The 25,273-nt window shown below is 55.7% G+C and overlaps 2 protein-coding genes across 4 annotated transcripts in view; one reads left to right on the top strand and one right to left on the bottom strand.

Annotated features, from left to right (window-relative positions):
• The first annotated feature begins 185 nt into the window (after positions 1-185).
• On the top strand, positions 186-9,840 carry TMEM120A (transmembrane protein 120A). Its single transcript, XM_052803295.1, has 12 exons — positions 186-354; positions 2,827-2,945; positions 3,461-3,577; positions 4,081-4,140; positions 4,871-4,966; positions 5,282-5,371; positions 5,768-5,833; positions 6,227-6,288; positions 6,542-6,634; positions 7,386-7,450; positions 8,085-8,153; positions 8,243-9,840. The coding sequence occupies exons 1-12, from the start codon at positions 280-282 to the stop codon at positions 8,354-8,356; spliced, it is 1,026 nt and encodes a 341-aa protein (XP_052659255.1). The 5' UTR covers positions 186-279; the 3' UTR covers positions 8,357-9,840.
• Positions 9,706-25,273, bottom strand: part of LOC128148894 (NADPH--cytochrome P450 reductase) — a 31,601-nt gene continuing 16,033 nt past the window's right edge. For all 3 annotated transcript variants that reach the window (XM_052803294.1, XM_052803292.1, XM_052803291.1), the window contains 14 exons: positions 20,602-20,650; positions 19,615-19,743; positions 18,842-18,991; positions 17,839-17,963; positions 16,828-16,917; positions 16,256-16,354; positions 15,472-15,588; positions 14,525-14,643; positions 13,134-13,315; positions 12,827-12,976; positions 11,988-12,255; positions 11,383-11,528; positions 11,032-11,117; positions 9,706-10,780 (listed from right to left, as the gene is read on the bottom strand). In XM_052803294.1, coding sequence (XP_052659254.1) covers positions 10,636-10,780; positions 11,032-11,117; positions 11,383-11,528; positions 11,988-12,255; positions 12,827-12,976; positions 13,134-13,315; positions 14,525-14,643; positions 15,472-15,588; positions 16,256-16,354; positions 16,828-16,917; positions 17,839-17,963; positions 18,842-18,991; positions 19,615-19,743; positions 20,602-20,650 — 1,855 coding nt within the window. In that variant the 3' untranslated portion in view covers positions 9,706-10,635. The remainder of the gene's footprint in view (positions 10,781-11,031; positions 11,118-11,382; positions 11,529-11,987; positions 12,256-12,826; positions 12,977-13,133; positions 13,316-14,524; positions 14,644-15,471; positions 15,589-16,255; positions 16,355-16,827; positions 16,918-17,838; positions 17,964-18,841; positions 18,992-19,614; positions 19,744-20,601; positions 20,651-25,273) is intronic.

Below are 25,273 nucleotides of genomic sequence, written 5' to 3'. Positions count from 1 at the left end.
CCCAGAACCACCCGAGCTGACAGCGAACCGGCCCCCTGAGCTTCGAAGAGCCCTGAGCGCCCGGGAAACGTCTCTGATTTTTTTTTTTCTCCCTCCTTAATCCAGGTCGCTACTTACAAAAAAACCCCAGGCTAGAGCTGGCCCCGCCCCCCGGCCCGTGGTCCCGCCCCTTTCCCCGCCCCCCGGCGGGGCGTGCCCGGAAGCGGGGCGGGAGGCGGCGGCCGCCCAGCGCAGCCCAGCGCCGCGGGCCGGGGCCGCTCGCCCGCCGCCATCGCCGCCATGGCCTGCGGCACCTCGGCCACCGAGTGCCTGCGGGAGTGGGAGGAGCTGCAGGACGGCTACCAGCGCATCCAGGTACCGCCGCCGTGCCCGCGGGCAGCCGCGCCCCGCCGGCTACCGGCCCCCGGAGACCGAGAGGAGCTTTCCCCGGGAGACCCGGGCCCGGTGACCTCAGCCACCGGTTGGGCAACCACCACCGGTCGGCGCCGAGGGCGGAGGGACGGCTCCGCCGTTGCATCAGGGTTCGCCTCGTCCCCCAAGCACCGCGGCGGGGACGGCCGAGCCGGGGCACCCCGGGGTTACTGTCACCGGGGGTGAAAGCTCCTCCGCGGGGGGGGCCCGGCAGCATCCCTAACGGGTGCCGGGGACAAGCGGGGTCTCCCTGCTCGGATTCTGGTCGCTTTTCCCGCTGTTCCCCTGCCCCAGCCCTCGGTCACGACTGATAAACGAGCCCTTGTGCTTCTGGGAAAAGGGTTTCCGAGCAGGGCAGGGGGTGCCAGGCTGTGCCGGGGCACCGCCAAGGAGCCTGGACACGGGAGTTTGGCAAGAACCGGGGCTTTCCAGGGCTGGGGCAATCTAATTATCCAGCCTGTGATGGACGTGGCGTGGAGACACGAGGTCTCTGGGCTTTTAAAAGCTTGGAGTGGGGAGCAGTGCTGCCTGGCATGGCACAGCTGGGAATGAGGTACACAGATGCTGTTTCACACTACTTATCGCTCCTCTCAGCCTGGCTCCGGCAAGCCCAAAGCCAGCCTCACAGTGGAGCCGGCCAGCAGAGCGGAGACAGCCAGGAATCCGGTCACACTACAGCCAGGCGCCTTGTCTCGAGAGCCTGCCTCCCTCGACCCCGGGCACCCTCCCTCCAGTGCCCTGTCACCCACCAGGGCTGGCCAGGGGCTCTGTGCTGGGAAGGTGACTGGTATCAGAGATGTTTCCACCTGCTTTGTGTAATCCCCAGGGCGCTTGCTGCCAGGGGAAGGAGTGGGCAGGCTTCATTCTCAGGCAGGGGTCACCCAAGGAAAAGACTGGCTAACCATCTTCTGCTGCGGTTCAGCTCAACCAGCTGCATCTGCACCAGTTCCCTTTCCCCCTTCTTCCCCCCCGGGAGCGGGGCGAAGCGGATGTTGTTGCGGTCACGTTGCAGCTGTGCCCAAATCTGGGGCAAGGGAGGCTTTGAGAAACCTCCTCTTGCTCCATAGGGGTTGTGTGGATGTCCCAGGTTGCCCGCTTTGAACCCTGCGTGCAGCTGCACAGTGCCGGCCCTTTCCTTTGGGAACATTCTCCTGGAGGGGCTCCTGATCCAGGCTGTCTCTGAGCGTGGTGCTCGGACGCTGGCACGTCTAAAGGAGTTGTCACAAAAGCCACTCGCTCTCAGTTAACTCCAGAGCAATAGAAGGAGATGACTCCAGCTGGGAGCAGGAAAGCTTGATGGTCAAGCAGGGCATGTCCTGTGAGAGATCAGGGACATAAATCACTGCTGAGGGAGCCAGGGCTATCTGGGATCTGTTCTCACCCTTCTGCTGCTTGTCACCAGAGGGAGAATGAGTTGTTTCCCTCCTCTGCGTCTCGGTTTCACCTTTCTCCCTTGGGAACAGCTTTGAGATCTGCTGATAAAGTGCTCGATAAGAGCTATGGAGGCTAAAATGTGTGTGCGTCAAGGTCTAGTCCAAGGGTTGTTGTGAGCAGCATTTAATTCCACCTGGTGGAGGTGGCATTCAGGCTGCCCGTGGTCGAGGTGAGGCTGTTTTCCAGCTGACCTGGACAAGGAGCATTGATCCAGCACGCTCTCTCCTCTTCTTTCCTTTCTAAATATAGCAGAAGAGTGGCATCTAGCCTTACCCAGGTGCGGTTGGGTTACCGCTGCACGAGGAGCTGGGCAGTTGGCTGCAGCCATGCTGCAAGTCTGTCCCCTTTGTCCAGCTCATTGATGGGCTCCTTCCAGCTTCCCTGGGGTGCTCGGGATGGAGCCCCAGAGCCACGAGTCAGGGCAGCAGCAGGTGCTGCACAAACCTCCAAGCAGAGAGTGCTGCTAATCCTGTCCCTGCAGTCAAAGCCACTGCTCCCGGGTGGCTGTGGCCCTCAGTTGTAGCTCTGGCCCCAGCAGCCTTTTTTTCCGAGTCTTTCCTATCTCCTGTGCTGCAGTCAATGGTTTCCCAACCACGGGAGCATCCCCGGAGCGGGACCGTGTTGCTGGCTGGACTTTCAAAGCCCGCAGCTGGAGGGGAGGCGGACGCAAGCCATGTGCAAGGGCAGGACCAGGCTGTGCCGTGCGGATGTGTCTGCACCTGCAGATAACTTCCTTGGGATTGGGGATGGGTGTCCCCAGCAGCTGCTTCTGCCTCCACCGAAGCAGGGATGGCTGCAGGCTGTCCCCAAACACACCTGGCTTTCTGCCTGCAGTTTCTGCCCACCTCTTGTCTTACCCAGCTGCTGCGCAGGTGAAGTTAAAGACAGATTTTCACAAATGCATCAATAGATGCCCCACAGGGGACCCAAGGACAGGGATGGCTGGGCAGACAGCTGTAACGTATGCCGGTCTCTCCTCAGGATAATCACAAGCTGTACAAGCAGAAACTCGAGGAGCTAACCAAGCTCCAGGATGGGATCTCGAGCTCCATCGCACGGCAGAAGAAGCGGCTGAAGGAGTTGTCGTTGTCCCTCAAAAAGTGAGTTGGTGTCCTGCGATGGTGCAGGGCAGGAGGGGAAAGCGGCAAGGACGGGGCTATTGAACTCGTCTCACGGCTCTGTCTTCAATACAAACATTACTGCAGCCTCACTGATAGCAAAGCACTGTGGAGGTCTGGACTCACCTAGGCAGGTCTTCCTCAGTTTCCCTTTCCTCTGCTCTGGTTTGTGCCTTGTTTGCAGTTCAGAGCTTGCAAGGGCTTTGCAGGTAACGAACTGCCCCCCTCCTGCACAAAGCTCTCTCCATCCTTCCTCGAGGGTGAGAAGACCCGTCTGTGTCTGGCCTCACCTTGCCCTCGTTCCTGCTTCCTTTTCTTGAGCAACATCCCAGCCTGACAGAGGAGCTCGCCCTGCAGATGGAGTTGTGGACTTGCCTCCAGTCCATCTTCCCTGTCCTTGGGGTGTCCTTGTCTGAGACAGTCACGTATCGAGTACCAGCACGTGCTGATTGTGTTACAGAGGCTGTCCTGATGCCAGCATCGTGTTTCCTCCCCAGATGCAAAGCCCACGTGAGTCCCGAACAGGAGGAGTCCATCCAAGAGACCCAGAACCTAATAAAAGAGAGGCAGAACGTTTTCTTCGAGATGGAGGCCTATCTGCCAAAGAAGAACGGGTAAGAGGCGCCTCGTCTCTGGGTGAAACACCAAGTCCTCCCTCCACGTCCCTGCGGCTGCAACGCTGCAACACGCAAACCTGCTGTCACCCTGCTCCCAGCAGCATCACAGCTGCGCTGCCCTGCTCGAGCTCCCCAGAGGACACCTGGGCAGGAGCCAGGCTGAGCCTCTGCAGCGCTGCCCTTGTCCCCCTCGCTCCTCTGCCTGCTCGTGGCCCTTCACCCACCCTTGAACGGCAGCTGTGCACAGCGGGGAGCCCCAGCAAACACCCCAGTGCTCAGGGGAGGTGGGGCGTGTGCTCGGCCACCCGTCCCCCTGCCCTTGGGAGGAGATGCCAGAGTGTTTGTGCCAGTCACGCTGCCTGGCAGCTCCGAGTGGAAAACAGCTGGGGGCTCGTTCCCGGCCCCACTGCGTCAGCGGTGGCACGAGAGGGGATGGCTCTGCCTCGCCTCCGCAGCAGCGCTGCCAGCTCCCCGTCCTAACGCCTCTGCTCTCTCCCCAGGTTGTACCTGAGTCTGGTGCTCGGGAACGTGAATGTCACGCTGCTCAGCAAGCAGGCCAAGTACGGTCCTCTCGTCGCTGCTGCCCTGTGCTTTGCCTGGCTTGGGATCCCCTTGTCACCAGGAAACAACAACTCCTCCCAGGCTGAGCTGCTGCATGTGCAGACACATGGCTGGCCTGACCTGCCTGGTGCAGATTCCCTTCCCGGGCTGTCCCCTGCTTCCTTTCCCAGAATCAGCTGAGTCCTCATCTCCTCCTTACGCTCCTGCTACGGGGCTGGGATGGACTGTTAGCTCTGACGAGCTAAATAGGATCCTTCACCGAAGCCATGTCCAGGTTTCCCCTGTGTTAGAGACTTCCAGGAGAGACAGACTTGTGCAGCCACTGGCGAGCCCCCTCCTCTTCCCCTGGGAAACACCAATAGCTGATTTTGGCCTATGAGAGCCCCCTCTATGCTGGGACACTAATGCCAGAGGTGCCCAGCCAGGAGCCTGTGTCCCCCTCTCAGTTCCCCAGGCCTCCCCTTGAAGACCTGAGCAGAGGCCAATCTGTCCAGCTTCCCCAGAGTCCTCTGGACCACCCGCCAGGTTGGTGGTGTCCTGAAGCTGTCTCACCTGTGTGAAAGTGGCCTGGTGTGCTCTCCTCTCAGAAATACCCAGGGGATGAGACTTTTCCTGAGCATGTCCCAGAGGTTCCCAACAGAACAACAGTTTTGTCCAGCCAGATGGGATGGAGGACACAGACTTTCAGCAGCCACCTTGCTCCAAGCCTGTCCCTGTGCTTCCCTGCAGGTTTGCATATAAAGATGAGTACGAGAAGTTCAAGCTCTACCTCACCATCATCTTACTCATTGTCTCCTTCTCCTGTCGGTTCCTTCTCAACTCCAGGTGAGTCTGGCTTGCATGCTCTCTGTAAGGGGCCAGGCAGAGATTTCCTCCCAGGGCCCATGTCCTCTCCCATCCCGAAAGGTCCAGAGCTGAACAAGAGATCCTGACAAAGGATCTGGCGGCTGCCCTAGAGGTGGGGTGGCTTTTGTGGCTGCTGTGGTCTCGCTGTGGCCATGGTGGATGGTGGAGAAACAGGTCTCCCTGCCCGTAGGGTGGCTGGGCGTCCTGCAGCGTTGGCTATCTCGGTGCCCGTGCCCCCAACACACGGGCAGTGGCTCTGCTGCTGGCTTTACACCCCGCTTTGTTCCCCACCAGGGTGACAGATGCCGTCTTTAACTTCCTCCTGGTGTGGTACTACTGCACCCTCACCATCCGGGAGAGCATCTTGATCAACAACGGATCCAAGTGAGTCCCTCGGGCTTCAGGAGCGGGGTATGCAACGAGTTGGTCCTTCTTTGCAAGGCTGGGGAGTTGGGACCCGCCGTGTAGCTCTCTGCTTCCCGAGGGAGCAGCTCCCTCCTACTCAGGGTGTGTAGCAAACCCTGGTAACGAGCTGTACCGGGCATGAGGAACTCCCCGTGCGGAGGCGGTGCGGGAAGAGCCCCAGCCCCTGGGTGCTGCCTAGATCGGAGGCACTGGGTCCTGCTCCACACACGGCCGTTTCGCAACCAGCCCTGCTCCTTGCCTTGCCCTGGGAGCTGGAGGGCGGCTGGCGCTGGGTTGGCTCTCCTCTCCTGGTGTGTGTTTGGGTCTTGATTTGTGCTTAAGACTTGACGCCCCTTCTCTGTGTCTGCCTTCCAGAATCAAAGGCTGGTGGGTTTTCCATCACTACGTCTCCACTTTCCTCTCAGGTGTCATGCTGACATGGTAAGTCTGCGTCCCCCCATCTTTTGGCAGTAGAGACCCCAGCCTACTTGGGCTGCGGCCAGCTCAGACAAAGGGGCCTTCACTGCCCTAAGCCATGGCTGTAGTCCTGCTCTGTGGATGTTGTGGTCTACCAGTCAACGCCACACGTTCCTCTCCAGGCCCAAGCACCCTAAACAAAAGCAGCCGTCAGCACCTTTGTGTGGTAGGCAGGGTCCCTGGGCTGGGAAACACGATCCCCTGCACTGCAATTCCTGTGGGAGGGCTATCTCAAATCCCTGATTTGGTGGGAGCCGGGGCGAGGCGGCGGTGCCCTTACCCTGGCTGTGGGGTAGGCAGGGCTGGCTGCGTCCCCTTTCAGCCCCACATCCCCCAGCCAGCACCGTCTCTCCGCAGGCCAGATGGGCTCATGTACCAGATGTTCAGGAACCAGTTCCTCTCCTTCTCCATGTACCAGAGTAAGTGCTGCCGCGTGTGCTGGGACCACGGCTGGCTTCAGAGGCCGAGCATGCCTGCCCAGCTCTGCAACATGTGGAGGCCTGGCTGTAGCTGCTCAGAGCTCTCAGCTCACCTGGGTTTTCCCTTGGCCTCTGTCCTGCCCTCCACCACCCTGGCACTGAGGTGGTGTTTGAAGAGTCATCTCAGAGCTGATGCTGGGGCCAGGGGATGATGCCTGGGCATCTGCTGATCACATTCACGCTCTCCTCGCAGGCTTTGTGCAGTTCCTCCAGTACTACTATCAGAGCGGGTGCTTGTATCGGCTGCGAGCGCTGGGCGAGAGGCACAACATGGATCTGACTGTGGGTAAGCTGGGATCTTCCCTGACTGGTTGTCCCAGTCCAACTGGACCTGCCATTGCCGCGAGGCCCGTGGCTGCTAGCAGCTTTCCTCCCAGCACCAGACAGGTGCTCAGCTAACTGGGAGCTGTGGTTTCTGTTAAGGCAACAGTGACCGTTATTTTTGGTTTGAGGTTAGTTTGGCTGCAGTTTATCAGTGGCAGTAACGGTAAAAGCTACAAATAAGCCAGAACCCCACGAGCAGCATCTGCTGTGAGGCAGCAGCACTGGGGAGATGCTCTGTCCCGCAGGCTGGACGCCCTCCTCCTCCTGCTCTCCTGGGGTCGCCGGCCCACGGCTGGCTCCCTCAGGATGCGAGGTAGCAGTGGATGTGGCTCCTGGCATCCGAGCTTCCCCCAGGAAGCTGCTTCACAGACAGAAAGCCTCCCTCCGACACCCACGTGCTTGTGGGCTGCCGCCTCCCCGGCCCCTGCGACACCGAGTGCTCAGGCTGAGGGATGGCAGCTGCTGGCGAGGGCAGCTCTACCAGAGCAGCTTCCTCCAGAGGCCCACGTTAGATTAGCGCTAGGAATCCCTGCCACAGTCCTCCCTGCGAGTACAAATGCCCACGGTGAGGCTGCGTTAGCCTGGCAGGACCTTCTCAGCCAGGCACGGGGTGGTCACCAAACCTCCCTGCCCGCAACCTCAGGAGCTGGGCTCTGTCCGGTCCCCTAGCTAGTGTGTTCTCAGGTCTTCATGCAAACCTTCATCCTTTGCAGAGGGCTTCCAGTCCTGGATGTGGAGAGGCCTCACGTTCCTGCTTCCTTTCCTCTTCTTTGGGCAGGTGAGTGTGCACCGATCCTTGCAGGGACATGCAAGAGCCCCAAGCCTCAGGTGGGAGCAGATCGTGCTGTATTCTCAGCTGTGCTGGGCAGCCTGGATATCACACAGGTCCCCACAGGCTGCTACGGCCATGCGATACAGATGCCAGGGGCAGGGAAATGCTTTCAGCAAATGCTGAGCCTTTTCCTCCAAAGCACCCACCACCTCCATGACTCGGCTAGTGAGCTGGGGAGGACCTACGGGGCTGCTGGTAGTTCTGCCAAGTGCTTAAGCGATGGGCAAAATACAGCCGAAGTGCTGGCTCCGAGAACCCTTCAAAAACCCTTCTGCAGCTGCTGCTGCTGAAGGTCGAGTTCTTTCTTGGTCAGATCATTTAGGCCAATGGCCAAAAGCAGTAGGCTGATCTGAGGCTTCCTCCTGGCTGTTGGGCTCCAGAAGGTGACAAGAAAGGGGGAGATTCCCAGCTGGGGTCCTCTGGCCCCAAGCCTGGATGGGGTTTCACTGCGTGCTGGGGCAGGCTGGCCTCAGGCAAGGTCTGCGTGGGGTTTGTGCCCAGAGGGAGCAGCTGGATAAACATCAGCATGGGGTCGAGCCTCTGAAAGCAGAAACTCCCCTAAATCTCCTCTCTCTTGCAGTTCTGGCAGCTCTACAACGCTGTCACCCTCTTCCGCATGATCCAGCACCCGGAATGCAAGGAGTGGCAGGTAAGGGGGCTCCCAGGCAGTTGCCCTGGGGAGGGGGATGCCCCAGGCAGGTTCCCTCCTGCTGACTTGTGCCTCTGCGGCTCCTGCAGGTCCTCATGTGCGGCCTCCCCTTCTTCATCCTCTTCCTGGGGAACTTCTTCACCACCCTCCGCGTCGTCCACCAGAAGTTTCAGAACAAGAACAAAGACACGAAGCGGAATTGAAGCGGGGGCAGCGTGGGGGTCAGGACTGTTTCTCCCCACCAGCTCCATCTCCCATCCCCATCTTCTCGATGCCGTCCAGACTCTGGTGTCTCGCCCTGTTCCTTGGAAGCCTGGGTGTGGGACAGAGCTTGGGGCCTGCTCGCGAATAGACCGCGCGTTCACTGCGGTGCTGGATCTGTGCCCGAGTCACTCACCTGGAGTCAGGAGCGTCCTGCAACTCCTGTCCTGTCTGCCTTCCTCCTCCAGGAGAGCAGGGTGCCTGGGGCAGCTGCTCCCCTTCCCTCTGCCCTGAAGACATTTACTGGGATGGTTCTCTGGGGTCGAGCCCAGCTCTGCTAGCACTCCCCACCCCACTGCAGGCAGGGGGCAGCCCGGGGTGCCCAGCTTGCATCAACTCCCTTGGGACAAGGCAGGGTCCAGGGCTGATGGCTGCCTCACACAGCTCCTGGGGTGGCCAAATCTCTCCTCCTTCTCCCCCCAGCCCTGCAGCAAGGGCAGCTCCTGCATGTTGAAGGCAGAGGTTAAAAAGGCCCTCACATCTCATCGGCTGCAAGTAATCACTTCCCTGGCTGCCCTGGCAGCCCTCTTTGCTTTCAAGTGCAGCTGGAGGCCGTGCAAAAGTGCTGCCTTCCAGGGTGCATCATACCCCAGTTCCTCCTTTACCTTCATGCCACAGGGCAGAGGAGCTGTGGGAGCACCACAAGTCTGAACCAGGCTTCACGCTGGAGCCATGCAAACAGCACCCTGGTCTCGCATCTCTGGAGGATGCGCACGTAAAAATAAAGGGAAGGTGCTGCCTTGGGTTGCCAGGGTGGTCTCGGAACAGCTTGCATCCTCTGAGTGGGCCCAACACTATGTATCAGGGGGAGGGAATAAGAGGCATCTCCAAGTGCCCCCCACACCAGCCTGGGGTGCAGGGGGGACAGGAGGGCAGTGCTGCGAGCTCCCTCCTGTGGCACCCCCGACCCACACAGCCCCGTGCCACGGGCTGTGGCCAGAGCTTTGGCCAGCCAACGAGCCAAGCAGAGCCCAGCAAGACTTCAGTGTCCCTGCAGACTAGGGGAAGAGAAGCCCTGTACTACCACCGGGAACGCCTGAAGCGTTAGGAACCAAACAGCACGTCTAGCACAGCTGTGCCTCAGTCCAGAGCCATCCACCACCCCGCCCCAGCTGCCATCCTCACTGCTCTGCCAGGGCTCAGCACCCCAGGGCAGGGGCTGCCCCAGCTCCAGCACAGCCTAAACCAGGAGTTGCCGCCTGTTGCCCAGGTTTCTTCCTGGTTAGCAGCCCATTGCTCCTCCTGCCTCCCTCTTCCCTCTGGCTGAGTAGAGAGAGGGCAGGAAGCAAACTACAGAAACAGTATTTTTATTCCAAGGGCAAATGTATTTAAATAATTTACAGTCATTGGACAGCCTGAAAGTTTTGGGGTTTTTTTCCATGATTAAATCACAAAGATGTTAAAATAAAAACTATTTAAAAAATGACCGTATGCACCATGAGGGAGGGGCTGGGCACCGGGAAGCTGCCGGCTGCAGGGAGCAAGCAGGGTCCCTGCGGACTGAGAGCCCCCCCAAGACTGGGTCTCTTCCAGAGGGGAGAGGAGCCACCCTCTCCCCGCTGCGTGCTGGAGCAAAGGCAGGCAGCGGGGGAAAGGAGCAGGGTGCCTGCGGGGTCCTGGTGGTGTGGGGCAGCTCTGTGCCCAGAGCCAGCTGCCAGCCCCACATCCTGCCGGGATGTCACAGGGTGGGAGGGAGGCGAGGACAGATGGCTGCCCCACGCCATGCCCTCACGCCAAACCCACAGCGCAGGGGGCTGCCGGCTCCTCCGCCCCTCTGCTGTCCCCAGGCTGCCCGTGCCAGCAGGCCAGGGTGGTCTCCAGCCCCAGGGGATAAGGCAACACCTTGTATTCAGGGAAGGACCCCAGAGCTCCCCCGGCACCGTCCCCCCCTCCTGCCCCACATCAGCTGTGTCCCTTGTCCCTGACCTCAAGGCAAACGCTGGTGCCATGAGGTGCTCCCTGGGGTGCCGGGGGCACCGCAGCTCCTGGACAACAGCCTGAGCTACCCCTCTGCCCCTCTCAACCCCTTCCACTCCCCAGGGTACACAGCCTGCCCCGGGGGGCTACTGTGGCCCAGGAGGGGTTGGGAGTGACATCGGGGTAGCGGTGGGCTGGGGACGACACTGTCACCCACAGCAGCAGTGGGCGAGCAGGCACTTTCCACCTCCCACGGGCCCACACCCGGGGACCCGTTCTCTCCCCAGCCCCGCCAGCCCCGCTCTTAACTCCAGACGTCCAAAGAGTACCGGCCCTTCGTCATCAGTTTCTTTACATAGTCCACAGCCTGGGGCTGGCTCATGTTCCCAAACTCTGCCACGATCTCATAGAAGGTGTTCTGCACGTCCCGGGCCATGTTGCGAGCATCGCTGGAAACAAGGGTGACCATGAGTGAGGCAGTAATACATCAGAGCCACAGAGCCCTGGTCACCTCTCAACACCCAAACACGGACAGTTCGCTCACCCCAGCCCGTCTGCCTGGCCGCTTGCCCTCCCCTGGAACAAGGACAGCGTAACCCTCCCAGGGCTTGTAATGGCACAAGTGGGTAAACCGAGTCACACTCGTTTTCCTGAGAATAGCAATCTTTTCCCAAAGTCCCTTCCCTGCCACCAGACCTACCCGCACACGTAGATATGAGCGTTCCCCTCATTAACCAGCTTCCAGATGTTTTCCTTGTTCTTCTTCAGTAAGTGCTGAACATAAACCTGGCAGGAAACAAGGTGGGAGTGAGGCAAGAGGAGCAGAGCCCCCACGCCACAGGCCATGGAGAGGGAGGAGAAGCCAAGCCCGTGCTCGTGGCTCCGAAGACAGTGGAGGTGCTGGGTGCTCCTGTGACTGCCATGGGCTTTCCCCAGCAGCGAGGCTCCAGGCTGGGAGTCTCCAGCCCTCGGGGCCTTTTCTTCCCCCGCTGCCACGGCTGGGAGCGATGGTGGGCAGCACGAGCAAGCGGCTGGGGGACTAGAGCGGTACCTTCTCAGCCTGGTCCCTGGAGAAGGCAACGTTGAGCTGGGTGAGGACTCCCTCCTGATGGAAGCGGGCCAGCTCCTCACGGTACAGGTAATCCTCACGCTCGCGGCGGCAGCCATAGTAAAGCACTGTCTCACCCACCTCTTTGCCTGCAGAGTCACACAGCACGCATCAGCTGGCTCCCTGCAGCCCCCAACCTGGCCTCCCCACCTCCCTTTGTCCTGCCAACCCCGGGGGAGGCAGAGCTGCGTGACTGCTTCTGTTCATAAGAGGAAGCTCAAGACTGATTCCCAGAAGTACCCATATGCTTTAGAAAGGAGTCTAAGCGACTTGGCTGTGGTTATTCGGAGACGTGGTGGCAGAGGTCAGAGAACTGTCTCAGGTCTATCTGTCCCCTCAAACATCCTCTGTGGCCAAGAGGAGGACAAAGCATCCTTGTGCTGGGCAAAAACACTTAGCTGCTGTTCACCCTGCTCTACCACCTCTGCTTTTTGCTAGACCCATCACCGATGTGAGCAGCACAAGCTGCACCTTGGAGGCACCAAATGGCCCCGCAGAGCACCGTCCTGCAGCACCTCCAGTCCCCAGGGAAGTTTCTGGGCTCTCACCTTGCTGCTTCAGCCAGGCCCGCTCCTGAATGAAGCCAATGAAGGGGGCTATGCCAGTCCCTGGTCCAATCATGATGACGGGCGTGCTGGGTTTGAAGGGCAGGCGAAACTGCGACTTCCTGACGTACATGGGCACCAGGGAGTTGCTCCCGTTCTCGTCAGGCACCTTGTTCTTGAGCCAGTTGGTGGCCACCCCTTTGTTCAGGCGTCCCGTCTTGGTCTCGTACTCCACTGTCACAGCACAGATGTGAATGGCGTTGGGGTGAACCTGCAGGGAAGGGATATCAGCGTCAGGCAGAGAGAGAGCCCCAGCAATCCCACAGCTCAGTCCCTTGTGCTCAGGGATGGGGAGAAGTTTAACCTAAGATTAACGCTGGGACAGCTATTCCTCCCCTGGCAGACCATACCTCCAGGCACGACCCTGTGAGGCTTCTGTCTGGTGCCCAACTCATCACTGGACCACTGAGCTTTCCTCAGTATTGCCAACAACCTCAGGGCTTCAGGCGCAAAGTAAAGAGTAAATTTCAACCAATCCCTAAAATGCCACCTTGCTTCCAAGCCCTGATGGCAAGACCTATGGGCGAAGAGAAGCAGGGCGGCAGGGAGGGCGGTGATATCAGGGCACAGCTGGCTGTAGTGTGGGACCCTCTGCAGACCCTATGGAAGTTGGGATAACCCCCTCTTCTCATGCACAGAGGTAACTAAAGCTGCCCCCCCTCACAGAAAGTGTCGCCAGGGCAAGTTCCCCATGTCTGGTCCCCAGCTGAGATGGGAACCACGGCATTGTGGAGCTGAAATGGTCTCCCAGCAGCCTCAGTCCCTGCTGGAAGCACACTCACCTTGGAGGAGGAGGCGATGGAGTAGTAGCGGGCCTGCAGGCGGGGCAGGAGCTCACACAAGTGGTCGATGGGGGGGCGCAGCGAGGGCATGTCCTGCAGGATGGCCAGGATGTTCCTCCGGGCCTCCACCACCCAGCTGAGGTAAAGAGCCTGTGGGCAAGGAGGGCACACGCATGACAGCTTCCCTGCCTGGCAAACACTCCCTCAGCTCTCTGCACGTGGTGCCCAATGGTCCTGGATCCCTTTTGGGGATCCCCCAGCACCCAGTTCAACCCAGCAGCTTTGCTGGGAAGGCCACAGCTCCCACCTTCCCCTCGGCAGCAGATGATGCCATTTTGCGGAGGCGCTCCTGCTCGCCGGCATCCGTGGCATACTGGGCCAGCTCGTAGAGGACGTTGGTGCGGGGTGGGTTGGTGATGTCCAGGTAGTATGTCAGGGCTGTACGGTAGGATGTGGGGCAGGGGAAGGGATGTTTCTTATTGGATTCCTCTGGAGAAGAGGGAAAGAAAAAAAAAAATTAAAAATCAGCAACCACATGCTGTCATATGAGAGATTTCGTGCCAGCAGCTGCATGTAGGGTATGAGAGCTGGAGACAGAGCAAGAAAACAGGCTTCAGGGAGGAGAGAGCAGCCCTAGGGCTGAATCAGCCTGTTGGCCAAAGCCCCGATCCCACACTGAAGCAGCTCCAGCACAGGGCAGCTCCCTCTCCATGCAGCTACGTCTCCAGTAGCCTGTCTTGTGTTTCACAGATGCTGCCTGACAGCTTATCAACAAAAAAAAAATACCCCATGCTCCCCAATGGGGCTCTAAGTCCCATAATATCCATGCACAGAGGCACCCAGCAAACTCCCAGACCAAGCAGGAGGGCTGTTCTCTACAGCTAATTTGGCCTCACAGACTTACACCTCCTTCAGATCTGGCCTCAAAAGTGTCCTTAGTCTCCTTCAGCCATGGACAGTTGTGCTCAGAGCCCCCTTGGGAAAGGTAAGCGCCAGCAGTCAAGGCTGGAGACATTCAGTTCAGCAAATTAAGATGCCCGTAAGGGACAGGAATGACAGCGTGAGGCCGGACAACATGGGACACTGCACAGGGGGCCGCAGGCTCTGGCAGTGCATTAAAGCCACTTGCGCTCTTGAAACCAGGAGCTCTCTCAGGCTTCTGGGCCAGCGCATCTGATGCCTCAGGTCAGGCTGCACTGCTTCAGGAGTAAGATGGGCAGCAGCTGCCACATCCCTCCTGCCAGAGGCCAGCTCTGCTGGAAACACTGCCCAAGAAGAGCTCTTTGTATCAGCACAAGTGCTCCCTCCTGGCAGTTCAGTCCCCAAGTCTGTGCCTCCTCCAAGGACTGAATAACAGCATCTTGGACATGAAGGCCCCTGTTAAGCTCCAGGGCTGCTGTGGCACAGAGATGCTCTGGCAGGCTGATGCTCTGTAATTAGGAGTGTGCTGTTACATAATTTGCTGTTGAATGGGCACACTAAGTACATTTCACAACTGACCCACTTCAGCTGGCTCTCAGTAAGCAGGCTCTGTGCCACTGCTAAAATGGCACGGCATTCAAAGTGGCCACGGGACGTCTCTGTTTGCCTGGAGGTGCCCTACAGGACCTGAAGGTCATCTGGCTCCTGCTCTGGTGGGAAAGACAGAGGCCATAGCTGAAGGAGAACTGCTGACGCTCAGGGGTGATCCATACTCACCATCCAAATTGTTTAGGGACATGATTGTGTCCAGATCCGTGCCCAGGATCTCACCAATCTGATTCACCAGAGAAGAGTCGTTGGCTGGGTACACCGCCACATGGTCCCCAGACTCGTACCTGGCATGAGAGCAGGAGGAGAGCAGGTGAAACACCACCACCGCTTCTTGTCCACCCCAAGCCTGAGCTGCTCAGCTAGAAGACAAGGGGCAGTAGGACAACACTAAGATCTGAGTTGCTACACAGTGCCTGCACAATCAGGGATCCCAAAGAGCTGGCAGCAATAGCAGAAAGGACCATTGTGAAATAATGGTTTTAAGAACCAGTTTTTTTACAAGGGACCGCCAAGATAACAGCAGTTTTGCCAGAGACTTCAACGAGGCCAGACTTCCAGCAAGGACAGGCCAACTCCCCAACAGGGAAGAAGCAAAGCTGCTCAAAACTTCTGCAGTATTTTGTTATGTTAAGCCACCCAGATTCATGGCTTTCTCACAAGCATACACAGAGGAATTTAAGCCAGCAAGAGGGTTTTTAAGAACAGGGCTTTATTCCCCCTATGCATGTACACCTAAGCCAGGCAAACCCAGGCATGAGCGATCCCCAGCACTCGCCTCTCTCATAGCTCATCTGCCCCCTCATTTTTTGAACGACTCCTAGAGAATTCTTGCAGTTGGGACTGCTCAGGTAGGACAGGTATGTGCAGCCAGCTCTGGAGGGACCCAGAGCAGCCAGCTGGCATGGCCAGGCAAAGCGCAAGAGCTGGGAGAAAGTCCTGACATGGGGTACCTGATATGTGGTACAGAAGTCCTGAGGGGCAGTGTCAAGTAATTACGAGAACAAGGTCCCCTTCTGAAGTGCTGGATGAGGCCAGGGCCACATCCTTGTTCTTTGCTCCTGATGCGGACTGCTCCTGCCAAAACAGAGGAGCAGTCTTCCATGGGAAACTACCTGATTTTGGAATTGGAGATATCCAGCTCCAGGTGCATAAGGTGTCGCTCTCCACCCTCATTCAGCTTGCGGTTCTCTCTAACCTGGGCCAGGAAGGGGTTCTTGGCATCAAACGGTCTGGAAGGAAAGACAAGGATCCTCTGGGTTACTCTCCTGCAGGCTCACAGTGCTTTCTGTATCCAAGCGTGTTCCCTCTGCCTCCAGAGCAGGCTCCCATGATTTGAACATGGGGCTGTCCTGGCTCATGCTTCAAAGCACACCACAGCACAAACCAAGTTATGATCCTGCTGCTACCCACACTGGCAGAGAAAACCAATCATTTTCCTTCTAAGCATGGCCCAGCAGTAAACAGCCTCTGTCCCATTAAGAACAAGTGACGTAAAAGTAGATTGGAGGAAATGTCACATCTCAAAGAGATATTTCAGTTTGGAAATAATTTATACAGCTAATCTTCCCAAAGCAAAACTGCAAGCAACCATCACACATTAGCTACCCTGGGCGAAGAAAGGCTCTGAGTGACCTCAAGACAAGATGCTGCAAACATACCAGCCAAACAGCACATGTAAACACAGCCACCTTCTCACACACTAGTGATTCATTAACTGGGGAATTCCTGAGAGTCCCAGTGAAGATCTGAGCCCATTTCTCTTGGGCAGACACCTGCCACATGGCTACATTGCAGAAATGACACTGCCCACATAGCACATGTTGTTAGAAATATCAAGGACTCCGTTGGCCAAAGCCTGGCCCACGTACACCCTGCCCAGGGTGGTTTCACACTTACGGCTTCTGGTTCTCGTAGCTCTTGAGACGACCCATCTCACCAGTGTAGACTTTGTTCATGTTCACATCTGTGTGCACCACCAGCTCATACTGGCGGATGCTGGAGGAGGAAGGGGGAGAGAAAAGGAAAAAAGTCAAACTGGAAGTCACAAAGTACAGTTGGAAGCATCATCTGCTTTGCTGGATTTGCTGCAGTTCAAAAACAAATGCAACCTCCACCCCTTTGCTCCTCTCGAGACATTAGGAATCAGGCAGACCATGCAGAAAGCCCAAACCAAGAGGAAACATCAGCTTCACTGGGAGCATCAGAACCCAGCAAAGCCATCCACAAAGGAACTAAACCCATCACATCCCCATCCAGAACAGAAATCCAGAGCTGGGTTCAAACTTGCACCAAGACAGGCTCAGTCCAAAACAGCCCCACTCACTGATCTACTTCACATGTGCCCTCTCAAGCCTGGAAGGGGAGGCAGCGCACAGGAAAGTGGACAGCAGCTCAGGGCTGATGGCACAGCCACCAGTCAGAGGTGGCCAATCTCTCTGGCACCCAGAAGAACCTGCTCCCATACCCACCTGGACTCTTCTCCTGTAGCCTCCACCCCAAAGTGCTCACACACCGCTGGCCAGAATTGCTCTCTCCAGGTGATGAAGTCTTCTTCCAAGCTAGCCAGGGCAAAAGAGAGATTCAATAACCCTGCCCAAGGGGGAACAAAGGGGTATTCCCAGAGGAGCCATCTGAGATCCCTATGGACTTCCTCCTTCACCATGGGAAAAGGCACTTGCCCTTGGATCCAGGCAATTTTGGTATGTCTACATGCCCACAGATCACCAGAAGGGTATCTTCAGATCACTAAGTGGAGGGAACTGTTGCTATACCAGCCACCCCTCTCTTCACTAGGTCTGCCAAGGAAGGCTTTGTTATTCAGACTGGCTCTTTAAGCAACTCGGCCCCCCTTGCCCAATCCTGGCGTTAGGTCACCTTCCTAAAAGGCAGATTCCACCATGGCAATGCTTATTTTTCTGGGTTCTGAGCCTCCCACACACAGCACATCCCTCTCATCAGATCTTGCAGCCCTTGGAGATAAAGCCACAGGCTGATGTAATTTCCCAGGTTAAGCTGCTACCCACAGGGTGCTCAGGTGAGCACAGAGAGGTCCAAAAAAAAAAAAAAAAAAAAATCATTGTCCAAGTTGGAAAATTGTTGCCTTCCACCATAAAACAAACAGTTCACAAGGAGACAGAGCTTGCCTCCTCCACATGGATGGGTGAGTTTATGCATACAGGCTGGGTTACCAATGGAGCTGCAGCAGGGCAAAGGCAAAGGAGGCTGCGAAGCCTCCTGGAGTATATAACTATGGTCATTTAAAGCTGATGTGGGATTTCCCAGACACCAGATCACCTAGGATCCTCTAAGTATACAGGGATCTGATTGTGGGAGAGAGCAGGCACACACTTAGAGACATGTCAGCTCCCACAACTAGCCCTATGGAGTTTATTTTTTAGTAGTAGAGCCAATTTCCTACCAAGGCCCCTTCCACAATGCTTTAGCCAGCTCTGACTAGCCCATCAAGCCAAGCTACTCACTTGCCATCGTCATCTCCCAGCCCAAGTTCAAAGATGCGCTGGGCTCCAAGCTCCTCCAGTCTCTTGTCCACATACTTTCCCATGGCATTGAAGTGCTCATAAGTCTTGTTCCCCAGCCCAAAGACCTAGAAGAGAACACTGCTAAGTGTGGAGAAGCAGGGGCTGGACTTTTCCCATCCAGTTGGCATCCTCTGGCCAGTATCACCCAGCAAATGATGTTGAAGACAGACAGCAAGACCTCTCCCAGCTCCCCGTCAGCTATTTGTGGACCTTGAGTAAGAATCTACCACTGGAGAGTATCTGGTCAGCAGGCACCACCACCTCCCCTGAGCCAGGCCTCAGGCGTGTCAAGAGGATGCACATACAAGAGCTGCCTGCGCCATCTCCTCGAGGGACCAGTAAGAGCCTGGACTGCCTGGAGACCAATTGCTGTCCCTTGCCTCCTACAAACCACTCGGCAAATGTCTGCTCACTGCTTCATACAGAGCAGCTTAACATCTCCAGCAGTGGATTTTCTACTCATTTGCAATTATTATGCTACCTAAGGAATTTGGCTGAGGTTTAGGTGAGGTGGCTGTACCTCAGCCAATTATTCAGCTCATCACAGGAAAAGTGCTACACACTCCTCCAAGTAATTTAATTTGTGGGAGAAGATCTGGCCCAGGGCTGCTCAATTAGCTTCTGAACAGCAGCAGCAGCCTGTAACTCATTTACAGACCTTGTATTCAATGCCTGCTGGGCTGTTTGTGGCAAGACATTACCAGCAAAGCCTTGTGATTTAGGGAGTGGAGAGAGTACTCTGACATCTGCATTTAAAGCCCCAGATACATGTTTACAAGCGTCCATGAAGCTGGGGGAGAAAGACAATAGTGAACCACATCCGACACAGGCGTACAAGGCACAGGCATCAAGTTGTGCCTTTACGCAAGCCATGTGCAGGCACAGTGGAGTGCTTTTGACTTTCCAGCCCAAATGCAACATAAACTGAAATTGAGGCACTTACTGCAAATCGGAGACCTGACAAGTCAGTGTCAGCCTCCTGCAGCCAGTCGTAGAAGTCTTGGGCATTGTCCGTGGGATCACCCTCGCCATAAGTGGCCATGCAGAACACAGCTAAGGACTTGTCAATCTCGGAGAGGCGACTCAGGTCCGACTACAACCAAAGCAAAGAATGAACCCTCAAGGATCCCACAATGTGGTTATTGGGCAAGCCTATTCCTACAATACAGCTACCTCTGGTGTGCAGAACAGCACCACATAATGTCAAACAACTGATTACAAAAGGGGTTGGGAAAGGCCAAGCCCACCCAAAATGGCAGGGGAAATAAAGCTAACCACCCTCACTGGACTGCAAGTCAATACTTCTACCCCACCAGAAAAGAGATAGGATTTTCCATACAAGGCTTTAAGGGACCAGGATCATTGCTCACTCTGGAGAACAACACAATGTCAATGCCTCTGTCCAAGACTGCAGCAGTATGGGACCAATGCTAACTACAGAAGAAATACAGAGCAAGTTTCATGCTGCCAGCGGATGACTTGCAACTCCCAGACACTCCAGGCTACCTTCCTCTTTCAGTCATGTTGTAACGTCCACTCCAAATCTGTAGAACGGCAAGGACCAAGCCCATCTCTGCATCTCTCAGGCTGATCTTTTCTCCCCTAAATGACACTACTAAAAGGGCAACTGTCCCTTGGCCAGGTTCTTTCTGGGGTTTTTTGGGGGGGACACTAAAAGGATGTTACCTATCCTGAGGCTGTTCATGGCTAAATTACCAAGTCATACTCCTCTGGATCCGCTGCCATGCCCCGAAGGCCGTAGCGATGAGCATCTTTGGAGAGACGATTGGCAAACTCCTCTGCTGTACCCGTCTGGGAACCATAGAAAACCACTATGTTTCGCCCCTGGAGAGAAAAAGAAATCCCTGTTAAATGGCGATTACTCATTTCGCAAATGCACGGACAAAACACATCTTGTCAGAGACAAAGGAAACGCCTGGGATCAAGAGCCCTGGACTGCAACCTAAACACAACTAGGAGTCTGCACTTGTATGGGACTCCATGCCAGGTTTGCAGCAGAAAACTCAAGGTTAAGCTGTTAATAAGAACGTGACTCTTGTCAGTCTCAGAGGGGTGACTCAAGTCAAACTAAAACCCAAAGCAAAGAATAAACCTTCAAGATTTATTCTCAGCCTCAAGGCTGCAGCTCAACTCCTCGAAACAGGGAACTCCCTGGATGAGAAAGCAGACTTGCCTAAGCTTTGGGAAAGTGCCTAAGCACCGGAGCTCCTCCTCTGCTGCAAGCCAGCTACTTTGAAGTAAAACAGAAGATATATCCAGCCCTTGCTTCTTCCTCTGCTTCCTCTTGTGTCCAGTCCAGCAGAGTCAAAAGCTGCCAGTTCTGTGTACAACAATTCCCGTTCCAGAGTGAGCCAGTCTGGGACTCAACCACGCAGATAAACAACTGCCAGCCAATGACTTTAAAGTCTCTGCCATTTCCCTCCTGACTTTGATCTCGTATTACACTTTTTTTGCACCAAATTTTCACTTTAATTTCTTCTCTAAGAACATCTCTCAGGCATAGACTGAAAGAGCTATTCCTGTCTGTCCACACAGCCTTCTGCTGGATGCTCTTTGCAGCAGACGTGTCTGTATCCAAACCAGTCCCCCTGCTGACAGCTAGACAGTCTCCAGAGGAAACTGGGAAGGACACGAGCTCCCCCACCTTCCCAGCACCCCACATAGCCAGAGCAAGAAGCTTACCGTCTTCTTCATCTTCTCAATGAAGCTGCTGTCCCTCACCGGAGCTGCTCTGAAAGACAGGAGGAATCTCCTTTCAGATAAGCACGTTCATTCTTTAAGGTCAGGAATAAGCAAGTGGGGAAAAAGCAGCACCCAGATCTCAGGAAGGCTGCCCAAAGGGGCGAGAGTCCCCACTGACCATTGTTATTTACCCTGTCCCAGGGATGCCCATCGCTCAGCTGCAGGGCTTCTCTGCATGCAACCAAGAAGCAGGGACTCTTGAGAACAGAGGGGAAAAGCTGACCCCCTGCCTTACCTCCATTGATAAACCCTCCTGCAGGCAAAGCCCAGACACACAGCCCTGGGCATCAGGAAACCTTTACTCTATCAACTGCCCTGAGAGGTTTCATAGCTGAGCAGGTTACAAGGATCTAAACGAGCTACGATGCAAGAGTAGGTCTCCAGGTAAATCTCAGGGGCCAAGCCACTGTGGGAGAGAAGGCAACGGAGAGCTCCTTGTTTCCCCCACCACAGCAGACAGGCAAGGGATCGGTCCTGAGCCATGCCCCCCAGGGTGGATTCCCCAAGCTTAAAGTCAGACAGGGCTAAAAACCAGCTGTTCCAACCTCAAAACAGCATGCCAGACATGAGTCCCAGAGCTGGAGAGCCCTGCGGAGCAGACAGATGCAGCTGATCAGACCCACAGAGCCGCCAGCAAGGCAACTGCTGCCTGCCAAGGTCTCGCAGGGCTCATTCCCACACCAGGGTTTCCGTCCCCAGTGCGGATCTCTGACACAGAGACCGTTTGCATTATTGCATGGAGGTGGCTTTCTCTAGCTCAGAAGAGGGAACAACTGTGACAGCATCAGAAACTTCAAAGCAGAGATTCACACTGCTATGGCTACCCTATTAGATAGGAAGCCAGAAGAGCTTTGCTATCCTAAGCACACCCATGGGTTTTCAGTGTCACAGGGTGAAAACAACCCAGCCCTGGGGACCGTGGGAGCCTCACAAGCAGAGGTGGCTCTAGCTACAGTCAGATTAGGCACTGGGGTCTTTTCAAGGCAGGATAACAAGTTCCAGGACCTCACTTGCTGTCTTCCCCGCTGGAGCTTTGGTAGTGGGGAAGAACATGGGACCCGTTCCTGTTTCTCTTTCACAATGGAAGAATGCAAGGTCTTCTGTGGGAAGAGAGAAGCCTCCAGGCAAAAAACAAATGGCTTTGGCTCCGGCCCATGTGAGAATGTGCAGAGCTCGCTAACAGTTTCCTAAACTCTGCAGTCCAGAGGGAGGGATCTTTGCGGATGTGGTGAGACATTTGCAAAGCGTGCACACACACACACACACAGAGTGTGGCAGGGTGGAGGACGTTCAGTAAAGCATGCCTTCAAGCACCCCTTTCTACCCAAAGGTATGAAGGAGCTCTGTAACTGGGTCTGACAGCTCTGCGCACCAACACAGGCTCATACAGCATGCACAGAAGATGAGCAAACCCTACCCAAAAAAGCTACCCAGGGCAGCTGTGCTCCCAGGAGAGAGCTGCTTCGCACCCCCCACTTTGCTCTCTCAGCAGTTAACAGTCTCCCCATGTTGTCCTTTGTCCCCTCTTGGGAACAGGGATATCGCAAGCATCTTAAGAGAGCAGCCCCAACCCTGCCCAGGCTACCGCCGGGACCGGGACTCGGGAGAGCTGCCCCCAAGCCTGCTCGCAAGACTCAGCTCTCCCTTAGCTTTTGGCTTCCTGGTGAACCTCTTTGGTTTACTGCCCTCTGCAAATGAGATCCAATTAAAATAGCTGTTGGGTCAACTGCTAAACAAAATGCTTTTTAAAAGAGGAAAAAAAAAGGGTTTAGATCCTTTCAGCAAGCTGCCTTTGGAAGAGAAAAGGGAGCACATGGAGCTTGTCCATTTTCAAAGGAGGCAACCCTGCACTGAAGTGTTGTGGTGGAGAACAGTCTGTGCCTCAGACACAGAAGAAATAATGAGTCTGGCTTTTGAAAAAAAGGCTACACAACTCCCTGAAATTGCTTCATCAGGGTGGCTTGAAAATCTGAGCTGCAAAAATGCACAGATGCCGAAGACAGAAATGACACTCGTTTTCAACAGTCAGCCTGGAAAACTTAGAAGAGAAAGCCTGTTTTCAGCAACGACTGCTCTTACAGCTTAGATAGCTCAGAGTAGCAACTAAGAGAGTTAGAAGAAGTGACGGGTGGAGGAAAGGGGATTAAGTCCATTGTCAGAGCAAGTCTTTTGCTTGTACAGATTGCCTAGCCTTGGTGAGAGCCCACAGCACAAGCAACTCCCAGGGCGCTATGTCACTTTGATTTCAGGAGAAAGAAAGGGGGAGGAAGTTCCAAACAGCTCAGCAACAATACCAAAGTCTCCATCTCAGCTGAACACCTCTCCTTCAGAAAGTTCCCATACCCATAGCTTTCCTCCCGAAAGCATACGTACATCCAGAAGTGAGAAAGCAGCCTGGACGCTGCAGAGGAACTGAGCACCAACAGCAGAGTCTCCTCTGGAGCAGCCTGCCTCTGAGCAGAGCCTCTCCCCTTCCTTCTCCTCCTGCCCCAGAAGGGAGAGGCACCCCACTCCACCCAGCTCTGGGGAAGCAGAAGCGACCCTCCGAGTCAGAGCGATCCCGCCTGCCCATCGGGCAGATTAACTCACCTCACCACAGCCGCCTCTTCTCGTGGGGCCGAGTACACACAGCCCATGGTCAGGGCAGGGAAGAGGCAGACAAAGAGTCGCAGGGCAGCCGTGTCCGTCTGCAAGGGGAGGTGTGGGGGGACGGATCTAACTTAGCTCTGGAGCAACACACACACAAGCCTTTCCATTCTGCTCCTCCTGGGCATTAAAGCCAAGCGTCAGCCTTTTGTTAAGAAGAAGAGAGCCGGCACAAAAGGTCCCGGCACAGGTCATAGCAGGAGTGGTCCTGCCCACTCAGATCCTCATGGCGGGGCTTTGGAAGTTACCAAGTGGATCCGCGCAGTCCTGAGAAACTGCAACATCTGGCAGCAGTGGCAGAAAGGAATTAGGAGTGGAGAATGAAACCTCCCAGGATCCTCCGCAGCACACATCCCTCTCCCATCCGTGTGGAGCAGAGGGACGGGACACAAAACCCTCCCCCAGCCTTGTTACCTTGGAAACTGTTTATATCACAGCTGCTTTTATATATATTCTTTAAAAAAAAAAAAAAAAGTCGATGCCGTAGCTGAATGAAATGATTCCAGACACTGCGTGAGCAACACTACGGGTAACTATGGCAGTGCCATTACGGAGGTAGCTCAAAGGAGTTTGTTCTCTTCAGGATCCTATTAAATTAAATTAGAGATGGTCTCTCTCTCTCACACACATGCAGGCAGCAAAGAGAGCTAATCAGGCTAAGGAGTTGGAGCAATTCCTGCCACAGGAAGCCCCACAAGCACCAGGGAATGGATTTCTCTATAGCTGCAGAATAGAGATAAGCCAATTTCTGCCCCAAACAATGTTAAAGACGGGGGGAGAAGGGAGGGGGTGACACCCAGCATACCAATCACTGTCTCGCCTGCATCTGCCCAGGGCAACAGTCTGCACAACTCCGGAGCAGGCATATGAGAAAGGAAAGAAATCTGCAATTGAGAAACACACAGAGGAGGTGCAGCCAAAGAATAAAAATAAATTAGTGCATTCCCCAGCAATGCCCCTGCAAGGAAGCGCAGTGGCCATGGCTGCGTGGCGATCAAGAGCTGTTCTCCCTAATGACATCTGCAGAGCAGGCTGTGGGGAAAGCTGCTCCGGTGGTTTCAATTAAGTCTGAAAATGGTCAAAATGCAAGCAATCCTCAGACGGTGGTATCCTGGCCTGCCCCAAGCACACATGTATTACACAACACAGGTACAGGACATCTTGTACACAGGAAACCTCCGCATATGCTGGACTCTGCCCCTTCTCTGCGGGCCTTGGGCAGGAAAACAGCTCTGCTTGGCTGTAAGCGTGAGGGATCAGCAAGTGCCCAAGCTGTGGCTGAACCCAGAGACACATCGTCAGGGCAAGATCATGACCATTCCCCAGCCACGCAGGCTGGTGGAGCCATGCAGAATGAACCCAGTCCAGGTGCCATCCAGAAAGGGTATTTTGACCATGCATCTGTTCTTCCACAATCAAGGGCAGTTGCAGCAGCGGCATGTCCTTTGCAGACCCTGCTGAGCTGACATGGCTTGATCAAGGTATGCTGCTCAACAGCGGCTCCCAAAAACCCCAGGAGGGCACGCAGTTGCTGGACGCTGTGTTCAGGTCGGAGACCCTGCTTGCACTCTCCCACGTTGCAAGCAAACCCATTGAAGCAGCAGCCATCATCACGCGTCCGAACTGCTGTTCAGCACTTCTGTCCTCAGGTCTTCCAAGGCTGAAGCTGAAGTTGGGGGCCAAAGCGGCACAACAAAAACTGTCACCCAATACCATCAGATAAAGCAGTTCAGGACAGTTTGGCGAGTCAAGGCGGAGCTGCAGTGAACGTGCTGAAGAAAAGCAACACCTCTTAAGGTCAAGGCTCTCCATGTCAGCCAGAGACAGCCCTGCCAAGGGCTCTCTGCCTTCATGGGTCTGGGACAGCTTCCCTGCAGATGCGCCTGCCCCTGCCTGCCCATAGACCAGCTTGCTACATCCAGCCAGACACAGGCAGTGGCTGAGAGTGTGATCCTGTATCTTGCCG

The sequence above is a fragment of the Harpia harpyja genome, chromosome 12 (assembly GCF_026419915.1).
Source record: "Harpia harpyja isolate bHarHar1 chromosome 12, bHarHar1 primary haplotype, whole genome shotgun sequence".
NCBI classification, from domain to species: Eukaryota; Metazoa; Chordata; class Aves; order Accipitriformes; family Accipitridae; genus Harpia; species Harpia harpyja.
This window is presented reverse-complemented; position numbering and strand designations above follow the sequence as displayed.

Excerpts from the sequence above, each read along its gene's own strand:
- TMEM120A (XM_052803295.1), top strand. The coding sequence starts at position 280 with ATGGCCTGCGGCACCTCGGCCACCGAGTGCCTGCGGGAGTGGGAGGAG. Across the intron at positions 355-2,826 it reads ACGGCTACCAGCGCATCCAG|GATAATCACAAGCTGTACAA; the intron begins GTACCGCCGCCG and ends GTCTCTCCTCAG. Across the intron at positions 7,451-8,084 it reads CTTTCCTCTTCTTTGGGCAG|TTCTGGCAGCTCTACAACGC; the intron begins GTGAGTGTGCAC and ends TCTCTCTTGCAG.